The sequence below is a fragment of the Exophiala spinifera genome (genome assembly GCF_000836115.1).
Source record: "Exophiala spinifera strain CBS 89968 unplaced genomic scaffold supercont1.1, whole genome shotgun sequence".
NCBI lineage: Eukaryota > Fungi > Ascomycota > Eurotiomycetes > Chaetothyriales > Herpotrichiellaceae > Exophiala > Exophiala spinifera.
Window position 1 is genome coordinate 579,220 of NW_015622513.1, and position 14,697 is coordinate 593,916.

Consider the following 14,697-nt stretch of genomic DNA (forward strand, 5'->3'; position numbering starts at 1 on the left):
TGTTCCGTAGTCCGCGGGCCTTAACGATCCTTCGACATCTTACGACAGAGTGATCTTATGGCCTCCGGTGAGTCGGCAAGACGGAACCAGAAAGAAATAGAAAAGGAGACGGACGGTGACCGACACCTTCAGAAAAACCTACACTCACCACCTACGGGCACCCTGATCTTACCGTCAATCCCAACGTTGAACCATCGTCGAAGCAAAAAGAGGAACAAGTGACATGCCCGAAATCTTGTCTTCTGGAGAAATGTTCAATGAATATACTAACTACTCCGTACAACCAAAGTACCTTGTCTTGCATCTTGCTAAAGTATCAAAAACGCCCTGATTCCCGGAATGGCCACCCTACCACGTAATAATAGGTAGGTAAAGTACCCCTTACGCTATGCGATGCGTAAAAATGTATTTACTTCCCAGCAAATCCCTTGTCATACCATTTACTCATGCTATGCTTCGTCATTCCTTGCCGTCTCATCTCATGCACCGTGATACTCCTCGGCGAAAAGGAACCATCAACCATAACTCCGTCTAGGGTCGCGGACACCAGGTCGCTTCTTACGGGATTGGTCGTCTTGCTGAACCAGCCATTGCAATATACTTTCATAACACAAAACGAATTGCCGTAAATTTTGAACCATGCTCAATCGTTGGTGCCGGAAATCATCCACCGTCTTCGCTACCAGATCGACATCATCTCGCGCGATCCAGTCTCCACCATCGACATCCATCCTTTCTCCTCCATTCTCATGAGAGAGCCTCTGTCTCTTCAGCATATCGATGACCGAGTCAATGGTGCAGAATGTCCCTGTTCGTCCACAACCTGCGCTGCAATGGACCACAATGGGACGTGTACCTTCTGGGGTTGCATCATCAGGTCCTATGACCGATGAGGGACTCAACGAGCCACGAACATATTTGTTGACTTGTTCCACAAGACCAAGCAGTTCATTGGGGCTCGCGGGAGCACCAAAATCTGGCCAATCTTCATACTGGATTTGAGTAATCTCCCGCATAGGTTGGAATGGGTGGGCAGAGTGACTCAGGGTGAAGTGCCGTACAACAGCACTGGGAGATTTTGTCGTCGGGGATTTGGCCTCATCCTTCAGAATGATGTTGGATGTCGTCGATCGTCTGGGTCCGAGGGTAGGCCGACTTGACGCGGGCGTCCTTGGTGCTGAGCTTTTTGACTCCAGGCTCACCCGACGCTCCGATAGCTGCTTGAGCTTGAGAGGTCCATATTCCCCGGTCTTCCAGTACATGTGACTCTTGACTTGGCCACCTTCAGCCTCTGCCGTTAGCATGACGATAACGCGAACATCTTGTTCCCAGACAACGCGCCAAAAGTCGTTAAACGTGGCCGGGATAGGGGCTTGCGTGGCGATGTAATGCCGATTTGAATACTCGGCCTTGACGTGACTGGCGTTGACATAATCGCAGCTGTCGTGGGAGACTTCTTGCAAACGCACTCTGCAGTGATCGTACGGGAAGATGTTGTTGTATCGGTTCTTGGAGCCTTTCTCGATTCCGGCCACTTGGATTTTGCTGGGTTTCTCAGATCTCGGGGTGCCGTAAGAAACGTGAACGCTAAGTGCGTCTTGCATCCTCTTTTGTTCCGACTTCTCAATCTTCAAGAACCGATCTGACACCAGCTTGCCGTCATCGGAAATGGATGACGCTCGCTTAAGCCAGGTAGGTAACGAGCGCTCAGCCTCGGGAGACAAGTTTGTGGGCTTTTTGATAGGCATTTGCCCCACGCCGTCAAGAAGATCCATGTTTTGCCGAATATTGCCGAAGAAAGGGTTTGCTGCAGACTTGGTGGTGGGCATCGCACAGCCTCCGGCTACTGCCAGTGTATCCTTCGCCGGAGCAGATATGGATAATGACTGAGCCGAGTTTCCGGCTCCGGACTGGACAGAGCCAGAGTCGACCAGGTCCGGTACCTGTTTGTGGAACGCAAGGAAGCCGCCTTTGACGACCAGACCAACTCCCTTCCATCCCTCGGTGGTAAACTTCTTGAGTACGTTGAGAGGAGTGACAGCCTCCTTACTTGACGTGGAGTTGGCGTCGTAGACGACAATGTGGGAGCATTCTCGCCATCTTGAGAACATCTCTTGATCCCGATCCGAAGCAAAAGTGTCGGCCAACTTTTGCACGTTGTACGCAGGCCGCTTGAGCAGGGTAGTTGGAATGCACAAATTCAGAGCGCCTTGTATCCTTGAGTGGGCGAACTGTTGGTAGACCCTCAAGTCGAGTACGAGCACCAGGTTAGATTCGTCCTTCAAAATCTCGGCAATGTGGACAGGTGAGGCCAAAGGAGCTGCATCTTTCTGACCGGCTGTGGGTAGAGTATCCGACCGTGAAGTCTGGCGCGTAAGATTCATGGGCGGCGTTCGAAGTCCATTGTCGGGAAGGGAGAGTCGGGCATGCTGATGGTCTGCCACGCTGTGCGGTAGGTTCAGAGAAACGGGTGACTGTCGTCTCGGGAAATCGAAAAACGAAGCAGTGCCTGTTGTGGGGTTCTGGGGAGCAGACTCGTCGTTTGTGTTTATTCGACGATCCGAACCTGGAAGTCTGGCCAACGGTGAGGCTGCTTCGGTATGTGGAGTTGAGGAAGAATTTGTTCTGGACTGGCTAGGTCTCCCGAAAGCTGTGTTCAAAGAAAAGCGATGGTTGTGTTCTGACTGCCTGCGAAATGCTTCAAACTCTGGATTTGCCTCTACTGGAACATGCCTCGGGGTGGGCACACCACTCTGGGTGCTCGCATTGCCAAAGGTCCAATTCTGACGAGCATGAGCGCCGGGATTCGAGTCTGGAGGTATTGAATCATCGCCACCGACAACAAAGCCAAAGTAGCTGGGACTTGGACTCTTGGGATCTTTGAGATGGTGAGGAGACCGTGACTTCGGTGAGAGTAGTGGAGGGAGGGGTTGACCAACGGAAGCAACAACAGGTTGAGCCCTCGGCGTGGTGGAAGGACGAGACGATCGCGACTGTGAATGTGAATGTGAATGTGATTTCGAATGCGAAGAATGTGAACGCGAGTGTGAGGGCGACTTTATCGAAGTGGTCGCCACGGCCGACATGCTGACATTAGTCGCCTGGCCGGAGGGGCGAGGAGAGGTGGCCGCGGTGTGGTGAAAGGTCATTAATGAGGCTACAATGGGGTGCAGGCGGTTCGCGTCGCAATGAAGTCCAGATGAGGGCAGTGAGGATGCTTAAGTCTGGCGAGCGAGGAGGCGATTCGGACCAGAGCAGAATGATGATTGCTCGTAGGTGAAGAGATGTTTAGGCGAGGCGCAGGCGCGGGCTGGAAGGCTGCAGCTAAGCACTACGTCATGCTGAGTCTAGACGTGGCATACGCACGACAGCGTGGAGGGAGAAATAAATGGCTGAGGAAAGACTGGCATTCATTGTCTGCGGGAACCAAAAAGAAGAGAACGAACTGGTGGTGGATGGAAAGGTCGCTGTCTGTGTAATGGGCTGAGGGAAAAGAATAATCAAGATGCAGGGCCTTGAGGGGGAATGCACAGGAGTTAAGGGACCAGAGTCTATACTCCGTCAGGGAGAGGCAGATGCTGTACAGTACAGTACGAGACCACGCTTACGATTACTATTCGGGACTGCTTAGGTGGGAAGTAGCCAGTGCGAGGATTTTCCCAGGCGCTGTAGTTAGCGGTGACGGAAGGCCCTCTGCGGGCGTACTAGGGGTGCAATAGCGATGCCCTAGGCACCTAGCAGCAGGTCTTGTAGGGGACCCTCTAACCGCTCCCCGTTAGAGGCCTGTTAGAGCCCGCCCGAAGGCGAGAGAATCATCATTACCACACCCCCTGTAGCCTGTACCACGGCATTCAGGGTTCACTCAGGATCTGCCAAAATCACCGATTGATAATAGTCTTGAGCCAATTTCTTCTCTTAGCGAGCAGAATGACGTCGACGGGCCCTTAATCGAGCGTGAGGCTGCCGGGTGGCTGTTCTGACTTTGCTCGTGCTCCCCGTATGTCATTTCCACTCACGGGACGCAGCAAAAAGCAAAAAAAGAGTCATTCTTTCGGCGGGAGTCAACAGTTGTTGGTGGTCTGCTCCTTATCGCTTGCCTGTGAGCTGAGCGCGAGGCCAGATGACATTCCCACACAGAGGCAAAGCCAGGCGCAGGGTCTTCGGCTAGGGATCTCCCAGAATAACAGATCTGCACTGCAGCATTCCGAATACGAGCGTTATTGCCTGGTATCTACAGCACCGGCGGCTGCATCTGACCAACTTTCGCAGGGTCCAGAGGGGGGACTGGGTCAGCGCTCTCCCCCTCTCTGCTGGCTCCCTGCGCTTCAAGGGTCTCCCCGTCCAAGCCAGAGCTATCGATTCCAGGCTGCAAGGCATCCCTAAGGGGTCAATAACGACCGTCGACCCGCCTAGAGACAGCGGCATCATTCACGTCTCCGAAACCGGCATTGGAGCGTGATTGGGAACCCAACACCTACCCCCTACTTGGACAATCGACGGTGCGAGTGTACAGAATCATAGGATTTTATCTGTTACGAGTACAATTTACAACGACTGTCTCTCCAGTACGGTAACAATGCTGCAGCATAATTTCCACGCCATTATCCTCGCTACTGCACGTCAAACGCGTGGCATTGGACAATCCATCGTAACTTCGTAAGCGAACATCAGAACTCCCTTCGGCTCATGCCACTTTCTCTCTCGGCTAGAATCCATGCGCCATGCGAGGCCAGGAAGAGTGGATTGTCCCTTCGTTGACCGAGTGAGCATTGACTACCTTGTGCACCCGATAACCAGTCGTCAACCCAATCACGGCAGTTTCATAACCCAATGGGGTCAATGCCGTCCGCACCCCAACCTCACGGATCCCACCATTCGCTTTGCTGATCGTTGTACGGTAGACCCGAGACAAGGGGCGGTGGAAAATTCGGTCCAGGGAGGGAGCTCGAGCAACCGGATGATTTACTGTCCCAGTGGTGAGGGACTCCCCGTCCTTCTGGCCATTTGTGCCACCGGCGTTTGCCGTGGTCTCAGGCGGGTGGATGTGCCCCAAACCCTTCTCGTCACCGCAGCACATTCTTATTGCTGATGGTTGCGGCTCAAGTCTAATCCGCCTGCCGCTACTCCTCCATGCACCATCCGGTGGACGCCGTATACCTCGCCAATACCAGCAATGGCGTCATCTTGCACCGTGATTGCTCACAGCATGCATGGGAAAAGGTCTAGACCTCAGTTATCATGCAGCTTGACTCTAGCGCAACTCTCACTCAGCAGCATTTCTCACTCAAGGGCGCTTTTCTGGTAGATCAGCGTCGCTTGGAGCACCTTGTATCGTCTATTGACCTGCTCCGGTATTCTATCAAGTTAGACCCGCGAGCCGTTTTCTTTGATTCTCAATGACGTATCTCTCGGGTTCTGGTGATACTTGAAGATCACGCTGCAGCCCGAGTATTTTAGCTGCCGTTGTCACAGACTCGTGCGACTTTGGAGTAGGAGATGCAATCCTGGGCGCGGGGGTTAACCCTAAGGCTTGCGGCCCCAATTGCCGAGAGGCGAAGGCCCAATAGTCCTAGATTTTCGGCCGCCGTAGGTAGGAGAGGCCAGTTGTTCTAGGCTCTTACTTTCGTCGAGAGCTATAAGCTGTGGTCTTCGCGGACTGAAGCTTCCGTGTGCCTAACAGTCGCGATCTGCACTCGTAGATGTTGCTTCTGGCCACTGATGGCAGCTCCAGTCGAGAATAGCGTGCGGCCTCTGCTTCAGTCCTTTTTTGACGATGGAAAGGACGCAGGCGTCATAGCCTTCCATCTGGCTCGCCCTTCCAACGTTCCACGCGTTTCTGCTCCCAGTTATCGAGGTCCTTCGCCATAAGCCTGTAGTACTCGTCTCTTTCGTTCAGCTCGCCTTTTACCAACTTCCTCCTTCGAGGATTATATGTGAGACCCCCTTTGCCAGACGGTCCTTTGAGCCCTAATTCCATGACCTCTTCATCCGTCATTTGCTTGTGCTTTCGGTCGTAACTCTCATATCGCAGTGCCGTCGCAGGAGTGAGGAGAAAAGAGGCAGAAACCATAAGGGCAATAAAAGGGAGTCCAAAGAAGAGAAATGGATTTCGTGCAACTTTATTTCGATACGATGCGGCAATACGCTCCCCTAGGTCTTGTGCTTGAGTTTGACTCCTGCGGAAAGGTTTTGACGGAAAAACGGGCATTGTCTGGATATATTGTGACGATGATCAAGGGTGAAGGAGAGATACGGGGATCATTGGTACTGTCGTAGAATTACAACTGAAGAGACGAACGGAATTGCATTGCCGCAAACTATGAGCATGCGTTAAGAACTTAAAGCAGCGAGGGCGACCTGGCCTGTCTGACTTCAATAGAGCTTTGATGTACTGCACTAAAGCGGCGCCAACTCGCCAAGCCAACGCGTTCCCCAAAACTTGGGAACGGTACGAAGTATGTACGCGCTGGGATCTCAATTGCGCTTGTTGAAGGACCATGGATTGAGGACTGGTTGAGAGCAGCCTCATTTGATCAGCCAATATGTTTGGCCAACCTGCCTCGAGCCAAGGAGGCTCCAGCAACCTCTTCTCTGGTCTGAACCTAAACACAGGTACCACCGATGCCCAGGGCAAACGAAAATCAATCTTTGATGCCTCCACCTCGCAATCAACATCGCAACCGTTCAGTTTCCCTAGTCTAAACACCAACACTACAACAAACAATACGAGCAATGCGTCCGGCGGCATATTCAGTCTAGGCGCTCCTCCAAAGACGTCTGCTCCCTCGTTTTCCTTCGGTCCCAGCACTACTACTTCCGCTGCGCCATCAACAGGTATGTTCGGCTCTACCACCACTACCGCCGCGCCTTCCACTGGTCTGTTCGGAGCCGCAGCATCTACAACTCAGCAACCTGCCTCTGGGACGTCACTTTTCGGTGCCTCAACGACCGGACAACAGTCTACAGCTGCCGCTCCACCCGCGACTCAACAACAACAATCAGATGCTCCTGCGACACAAACACGAGATGCCGCCTACTTCAGTAGTTTACTGGAAAGACAGAAGAAAAAACCAAAATTAAAAACCGAGGGTAACCCTGGCTTGGGTCAATTATCCGGGCTCGACATGGATTTGGGGGATTTGGCTAGACGTGCGCAGGAATTGAGGCAGCGTGGTTCAAGACCGGCAGACACCCTTACCGACAGTCGGGCACATTACTTGCTTGCGGGCTCTGGAATATCCCCTGGTCAAGCCTACAAAGATTTTCAGTCTTTGGGTCCCGACGAAACCCTGTCAGCACCGCGAAATGTTACACCAAGTTTTGCTGAAGAGTCAAGTGCCTACCTTCGAGATGTTCGGGTTAAGGGACGTGATGTAATGCTGCGGGAAAGCATGGATCGAGTGTATCGTGAAGTGGGCAATTTCATCGAGGAAAGTCTGGGCGTCGACTTCGAAGAGCAAAAGATGAGAATCATGCAGCACTTTGGACTCGCACTCCCAGACTCCGGTGGTGATGCTACGGAATCTCGGGGAGGCGGCTTCGGCAGATCTGCCAAAGGAGGGAGGACAGGGTCGGTGGGAGCCTCAAAGACTGTCAGGAGCGTCTTTGGACGGTCCGCGATCGACAAATCTATTATCGGCACTCCTGGCTCTGGTTTGGGGACAACGTCCTTCTTTAAGAGTGATGGGCCTGTTTCGACCGCTTTTGGCCTGACTAAGGGGCAGAGCTTACGCGATCTACGCGAAAAGGAACGATCATTCATTGAAAAAGTTCAGCAGCTTAACCATGCGCGATTACAGGACCAGAGCTACCCAATCTTACAGAAATTCGCCGAGGCAGAGAATGAAAACCCTGGAGACAGCCCTCGACAACTAATCGATGCTTACCATGCATTACGCGAAATTACCAGAGAAGGGAAAACGCTTCTAAAAGAGCGACAATTCATGGATGCCTATCTCGACGAAAAGGAGGATGTCCTGTACCTGAAGCTGAAGAAACAAACCTTGGAAGGTTCACGTAGTTATTTGGAAAAAGCGTTTTGGCGGGACTTGAGATCGCTCGTCGACAAAAATCCTCGCGAAGCTGCATTAGGGGGCCAACCATCCGTGTTGAACATCGTCCGTGCTTATATTCGGATACGCGCTATTCGAAGAGATCTCGTCCCTGATGGAGCAGAGCTGCAACAGATCGGGGGTGAGAACGGCGACTATTGTTGGGCGCTCATCTTTTACCTGTTGAGAAGTGGGTGTATAAAGGAAGCGGCAGATTATGTGAAAAACGACCCTGCTTTCCAATCCATGGACCGAAGAGTCATCTCATATGTGACGGCCTACGCAGATGGTCCAGACCGACGCTTGCCCAAGGGGGTACAAAACATGATCGACAATGAATACCAGAAGCTGACCAAGCTGGCTCCAAAGAATACTGTTGATCCATACAAGGTAGCTTGTTATAAAGTGATCGGTCGTTGCGACCTGACGACGAGAAACTTGGAAGCCATTGGTCAAGGCGTCGAGGACTGGTTGTGGCTGCAGTTCAGCCTTGCTCGGGAAACAGGTCGAAGTGAAGAGTTGGCTGGAGAGATCTTTGGGTTGGATCAGATTCGGGAGACCGTGGCCGAGATTGGTCAAAAGCACTTCCAGAAGACCCAGGTCGAAGGCTCAAGTGCGTATGGTACGTTCCTGCTCATGCAGGTTCTCGCCGGTATGTTCGAGCAAGCAGTCGAATACCTGCACAGTTTCAATCCTACCAGTGCGGTCCATCTCGCCATCGCCCTTGCATACTATGGCCTACTCAGAGTCTCGGACTTCTCTGTTGCAGGCAACGAGCTTTGTAAGTCTCTCTCCTCCTTTGCTATCACCACAAGCATATTGACGATCTTGCAGTGACATATTCGACCACGCAATTACCGCAAATTAACTTCGTACCACTTGTGGCATACTACACTGGTACCTTCCGGACGGCCTTGCCCGTTGCTGCTGTCGACTACCTTGCTTTGCTCTGTCTTAACTCCGACCTTAAGCCTGCAAGTCTAGGACTGGTCCATACCAATGCTTGCCATGAGTGCTTACGGGAACTGTGCCTGGAGACTCGGGAATTTGCCAAACTGCTTGGCGATATTCGAAGTGATGGAACGAGAATCCCAGGGGCGATTGAGTTGCGTGCCAAATTGATCCATCTCGACTCTCGCGACGAGTTTTTGCGATCGATCACGAGCCAATCTGCAGCAATTGCAGATCAGCGAGGACAAATTTCTGACGCGGTGCTGCTGTATCACTTGTGCGAAGACTATGACAATGTTGTCACGGTGCTCAATCGCGCCCTCGCAGATGCAGTTTCTTTGGATCTCGGGGAGTCGCCTATACAGTTGCAGCCACTCAAACCACGAAGAGCCGATGGACAGAGTGAATCAGCCAGCACTCAAGGCAATGGTCCTCAGTCGTCCCTGTCATTGACCCAATCTACCTCGTCTCCCGTGGATCTAGCTCGCAATATGATCTCCCTCTATAACGACAATGCGCTCTATTACAACAAGATATCAGCCAGCAATCGAGAGGTCTGTGGAGTCCTCCTTCGGTTGTTGTCCGTCCGGGCCAATCTTGAGGCGCAACCACCAAGATTCATGACAGCGCTAGAGGAACTCAATGATCTTAATATTCTGCCACTACGGGCCAACGGCAAGATCGCAGAGATTCGTGCTGCGGCTGATTCTTTCGCTCAACTGCCCCAAGTGCTTGCCCGGTGTGCTGGCATCAGTGTGGTCTGGGCAGTGCGAGCGATAGGAGGGGAGAGGGAGAACATTCTACGAAATGGAAGATGGGAAGCTGGTTATGCAGGTGATACGGACGTGATGAAGGATCAGCTAAGTAACATGGCGAAAGATCTGATGGTGTTTGCCGGGCTGGTCAAATACAAGCTGTCGGGGCGTGTCTATGATATGTTGACCCGAGCTGGAGGAGATGTCGGGGCATATTGAAGAGACGGTGATGGGTCAAGCGCTCCATAGATGACTGACAAGAAGAATCAAGATGGTGCTCGGCTGCGGGAGCCACTTCAGGTATTTCTGTATCAATACCTATGGAGTAGTGTTGCGACCTGATCAACTGATCACAGCGTGTCTTGGGGAAGGGTTCGATGGCGATGTGTTGGGAAAAGGACATGCAGGTGATGAGCTGTTTAGAGATGGCTGCACCCAGAGGTACAGTAAGTTACTGACTGCTTCGTATCCGTCTCTCCTCAAGATCGTCGCCCGTCCGGCGTCGGCTTCCCTCGTTCGTTTGACAGTGTCCACCGCGGTGTTGTGGCTTGCTGTGATAGGCGCTGGGGGCAGCCAAGTGCAAATTTTGATCGCATCTTATCAGATAATTGGTGTCAGAGAGTGGGCTGTATTGGCTCTACATCCCACGGCCCTGCGCCTCGTCCTCGTTTTGTTCCACACCAGCGCCCATGTTTCGTGACGCATCTTGAGCTTCCTAAAATCATGCTATGCTCCCAGGCTTCGCTCCGCAACGTTCACCTGTCTCCCACCGACCCTCTTCCGACCGAGACATTGCCCTCTCCCGCCTCCAACACTCTCACTCTCTCCAAGGCGCAGAGCAAGATGCGCCTGAACCATCATCAAACACGGATCGGCGAAGCACCACACCTCGTATCTTGCATGGTTCTGATCTCCACGAACCCTTCCCACCTTTGTCGGTGACCCCTCCTCTGCAAGACCACGAACCTCGCGGCCTAGCGTCACGCGTCTGGCACGCTATCATGTCGAGAAGCCCTCTCTTGCTCATCCGCTCCTCTCCCGCTCTGGGCACCGGCTCGTATGGCGCCGTACCTCTCTTAGAAGCACGGTCGAGGTCGAATTCGATCTCGGACGACGAAGAGAATGGCCACCTTCAGCCACGGAGCAGTAAGAGTCGTGGGAAACGGGTACAGTCAGAACACGATTCCCAGAGCAACCATGCACATTTTGCGGATGCTCGACGACGGTATCGCAGTACAGAGTGGCCGCGGACACGGCGGAGGCACTCTTCTTCAGCCAGCGATATCGGAATGGGCCTGGATTCAAAGACATCCTTCGGAGTCAGTGGACTCATTGGCGCTGGTAAAGGAGAATCGTCGCCCGACAGTACCCCTGAAAACGCAACCTCGGACGACGATGAAGAGGGCGACGTGGCCGCGGAGGACGATCCTCCTGACAATTCTCCCTATCCTGAAGTACGAGCCTCAGTCCCGGCGACGGACAATGCGTCCTTGTCTATCAATACACCTCGCATGTGGATTTTGTCGTTGTTTTTCGCAATAGCGGGATCGGCGACCAATTTATTCTTTTCCCTGCGTTATCCTAGCGTTGCTATAACTCCAGTCATTGCGCTGGTCCTGGTCCACCCTATGGGCAAACTATGGGATTTGCTTCTGAAACGAAGCTCCGACCCTGACGAGATTTTCGTCAATGGAACACTCCAGGCCAAAGACGGTGTCTTTTCACAGTCGCGCGGCCAGCGAATACGGTCTTGGCTCGCTCAAGGACGCTGGAATGAGAAAGAACATGCTTGTGTGTACATTTGCAGCAACGTGTCGTTTGGTTTCGCATTCGCAACCGATGTCATTGTCGAGCAGCACAAGTTCTACAAGCAGGAGGTTCCCATTCTCTATCAACTTCTGCTCACCATTTCTACCCAAATACTGGGGTATGCATTTGCTGGACTCACGAGGAGATTTCTTGTTAGACCCGCCGCAATGATCTGGCCGGGCACTTTAATGTCGACCGCCATGTTTACAACAATGCACAAGGATGAAAATAAGCCAGCGAACGGATGGGGAATCTCACGATATCGCTTTTTCATTTATGTTTGGGCAGCAGCATTTGCGTGGTATTTCCTACCCGGGCTCTTATTTCCAGCATTGAGTTACTTCAGCGTCGTTACATGGTTTGCACCAAAGAATGTGGTTGTCTCGAATCTAGTAAGCAATTTCGTCGCCGCAAAGCTCTCAACCACTAACCATCTTAGTTCGGTGTCGCTTCTGGACTGGGCCTTTTCCCCATGACCTTTGACTGGGCTCAGATCGCCTATATCGGCTCACCGCTCTTGACCCCGTGGTGGGCAGCCGCCAACGTGGTAGGAGGCTTGGTACTAGTCATGTGGATCGCAGCACCTATCCTATGTATGTTGTGTTCTAGTCGAGGGGTTGAAGGTGCGCTAACGGAATGAAAAAGACTACAAAAATGTTCTTTTCTCAGGATACCTCCCTATACTCTCCTCGGCCGTCTTTGACAATACCGGCAAACCCTACGATGTCAGCAAGATTCTTACCCCGGACTTCCTGTTCGATAAGGAGGCGTATGACAACTACTCCAAAGTCTACCTTCCCATAACCTACGTACTCTCCTACGGAGTACAATTTGCCTCACTTTCCGCACTTCTGACCCATACGACGTGCTGGCACGGTCGTGATATCTGGCGTCAGTCACAACAAGCGTTCAATGAAAAACAAGAAAAGGCGGGCATCGGGTACCAGGCCCTTCCGAATCCAGATCGTGAATACAGCCTACGCAGGGTCAGTAGTCAAACGATCAGAGCCGGAGGTGAGGATGTTCACAATCGACTCATGAGACGATACGAAGATGTCCCAATGGTATGGTATGCACTCACCTTTGTGGTGATGCTAGTCGTGGGTATATTCGTCGTCGAGTATTATCCAGTTCACCTGCCTTGGTACGGTTTGCTGATGGCGCTCGGGATCACCACCGTTTTGTTCATTCCAGTGGGCATTGTCATGGCCATCACAAATCAACACAGCAGCCTATACTTGATCTGCCAGCTCATCTGCGGCATGGTGTTTCCTGGGCGTCCCGTTGCCAACATGGTGTTTGTGACGTACTGCTATATTAGCTCTGCCCAAGGCATCAAGTTTTCCTCCGACCTGAAACTGGGCCATTACATGAAGATCCCCCCGAAACTGTTGTTCAAAGTCCAGATGGTTGCCACGCTGGTCTCGAGTCTGGTACAGATTGGCGTCCTAAACTGGATGTTTACCAACATTCCTGGGATATGCACTCCGCAGGCGATCAACGGATTCAATTGTCCTATTGCCCGGGTACATTTCAACGGCAGCATACTATGGGGAGTAGTCGGTCCTCAGCGGTTCTTTGGACCCGGTGCATTGTACAGGCCTTTGGTGTGGGCGTTCTTGGTTGGCGCCATTGCTCCAGTTATTGTGTGGCTCATGGGCCGCGGCAAGAAGAAGACGATATGGCGCAAGATCAACTTCCCGGTCCTGTTTGGCAGTCTGAGTTGGATCCCACCTGCGACTGGGCTCAACTTCTCAATCTGGGGAGTGGTGTGTTTTGCTTTCAATCACGTCATGAAACGTCGTGCCCCGGCGTGGTGGGGAAAATACACCATGACCATGTCTGCGGCGTTGGATTCGGGATTGGCCTTTTCCCTTGTCGTCGTCTTCTTCGGGTTTGTGTATCCCGGTGTGATGGATGGCTTCAAGTGGTGGGGTACCGAGATTTACAAGCAGGGCTGTGACTGGAAAGCATGTCCATGGTTGAAGTTGGGTCAAGGGGAGAAGTTCGGGCAGTGATATGGATTAGTGCTTGAAGTTGCTAAATCCCGCCGGAACGTGCGTTGGACACTTCTTGGACCATGTGTTCTTCCTTGGTCGATGCACGAATGGCACCGAGGGCACTGCTAGTGTATGATGCACCTGTGAATGGGTGTGTCATGTGAGTCAGATGTCGTAGTCTGAGTAACGACGACACATATACCAGCGATGACGAGGTTGAATGAAGAAGCAGAACCGAGTGACACCAAAGATTCTGATGAGGACGACGACGATGATGATGATGATGATAACGACGACGACAATTGAATCCAATGATGATCTATCAGTAAGTAGATGAGAATTACAATTTACAAAGTCCCAAGTAGACAGAATCTCGACACGACGTGGGTATTTGAATTTGAAAAGGTAAATGATTTGAAGGGTACCTTATAAACAAATACCTGTAGACATGTCTGTCTACATGTATCTGAGACAGTCTGGAGTTCCGAGTACCTACCAGGCGGCAGGTAGACGTGTTTGGTGTATACGGCGTGTCGTCGGACAGAGTGTGGCCACTGTTGCAGTATCAAGTACATATCTTATATTTTAGGATCTCTCGGATCTTCGAATGGGTGTGGTAGCTTACTGCGCCACGGCGATGATATCTACCAGCTACGGTCTGCGGTCTACGGTCTGACCAGCCAAAGAGTAACTCCCTAACTAGTATCTAGTATCCAGTGTCTTGTAGGTACAGGAGGTGGAAAAGGTGGTGGTGGCAAGTGGCCGTACGCCGTGGGGGGAGGGGCCCCCTGGAATTGCACAGCCTTGTTTGGGTATCGTGGTCCCGGCCACAGATGCAACTTTTGGGACCAGACAAAACTTTTTGTACCACCCGCGTGCGTTGGAGTCACCCATCACGACCTCGGTTGAGTTCACGAGTCGTCACCCACCTAACCAACTGACTAGTTAGTGGTGTGGCGGCCGGAAATTAGGGACACTCAGAGCCTTGTTGATGCGACGTGAGATGCTTTCATTCGGCAACTTTGCGGCACCGAGTATGATTCTTCATCTCCTAGTACCAGGAGAACCAACTTAGGGAAGGAGAGATGTCGAGGACTGTAGGACTGTAGGACTCGAGGAGGAACGTCGAGG

The 14,697-nt window shown here is 52.2% G+C and overlaps 4 protein-coding genes across 4 annotated transcripts; 2 read left to right on the top strand and 2 right to left on the bottom strand.

Moving 5' to 3' along the window:
- Nucleotides 1-515: 515 nt before the first annotated feature.
- Nucleotides 516-3,086, bottom strand: PV08_00214 (uncharacterized protein; the record flags this gene model as incomplete). Its single annotated transcript, XM_016374580.1, has 1 exon — nt 516-3,086. One exon carries the CDS (start codon nt 3,084-3,086, stop codon nt 516-518), a length of 2,571 nt encoding a protein of 856 aa, XP_016239856.1.
- A 2,705-nt stretch (nt 3,087-5,791) lies between these two features.
- Nucleotides 5,792-6,208, bottom strand: PV08_00215 (uncharacterized protein; the record flags this gene model as incomplete). The annotated part of the gene is made up of 1 exon (XM_016374581.1): nt 5,792-6,208. The coding sequence occupies one exon, from the start codon at nt 6,206-6,208 to the stop codon at nt 5,792-5,794; it is 417 nt and encodes a 138-aa protein (XP_016239857.1).
- Nucleotides 6,209-6,542: 334 nt separating this feature from the next.
- PV08_00216 (uncharacterized protein) lies at nt 6,543-9,976 on the top strand (the record flags this gene model as incomplete). The annotated part of the gene is made up of 2 exons (XM_016374582.1): nt 6,543-8,832; nt 8,886-9,976. 2 exons carry the CDS (start codon nt 6,543-6,545, stop codon nt 9,974-9,976), a joined length of 3,381 nt encoding a protein of 1,126 aa, XP_016239858.1.
- A 782-nt stretch (nt 9,977-10,758) lies between these two features.
- PV08_00217 (OPT family small oligopeptide transporter) lies at nt 10,759-13,584 on the top strand (the record flags this gene model as incomplete). Its single annotated transcript, XM_016374583.1, has 3 exons — nt 10,759-11,958; nt 12,006-12,159; nt 12,212-13,584. 3 exons carry the CDS (start codon nt 10,759-10,761, stop codon nt 13,582-13,584), a joined length of 2,727 nt encoding a protein of 908 aa, XP_016239859.1.
- Nucleotides 13,585-14,697: the final 1,113 nt, after the last annotated feature.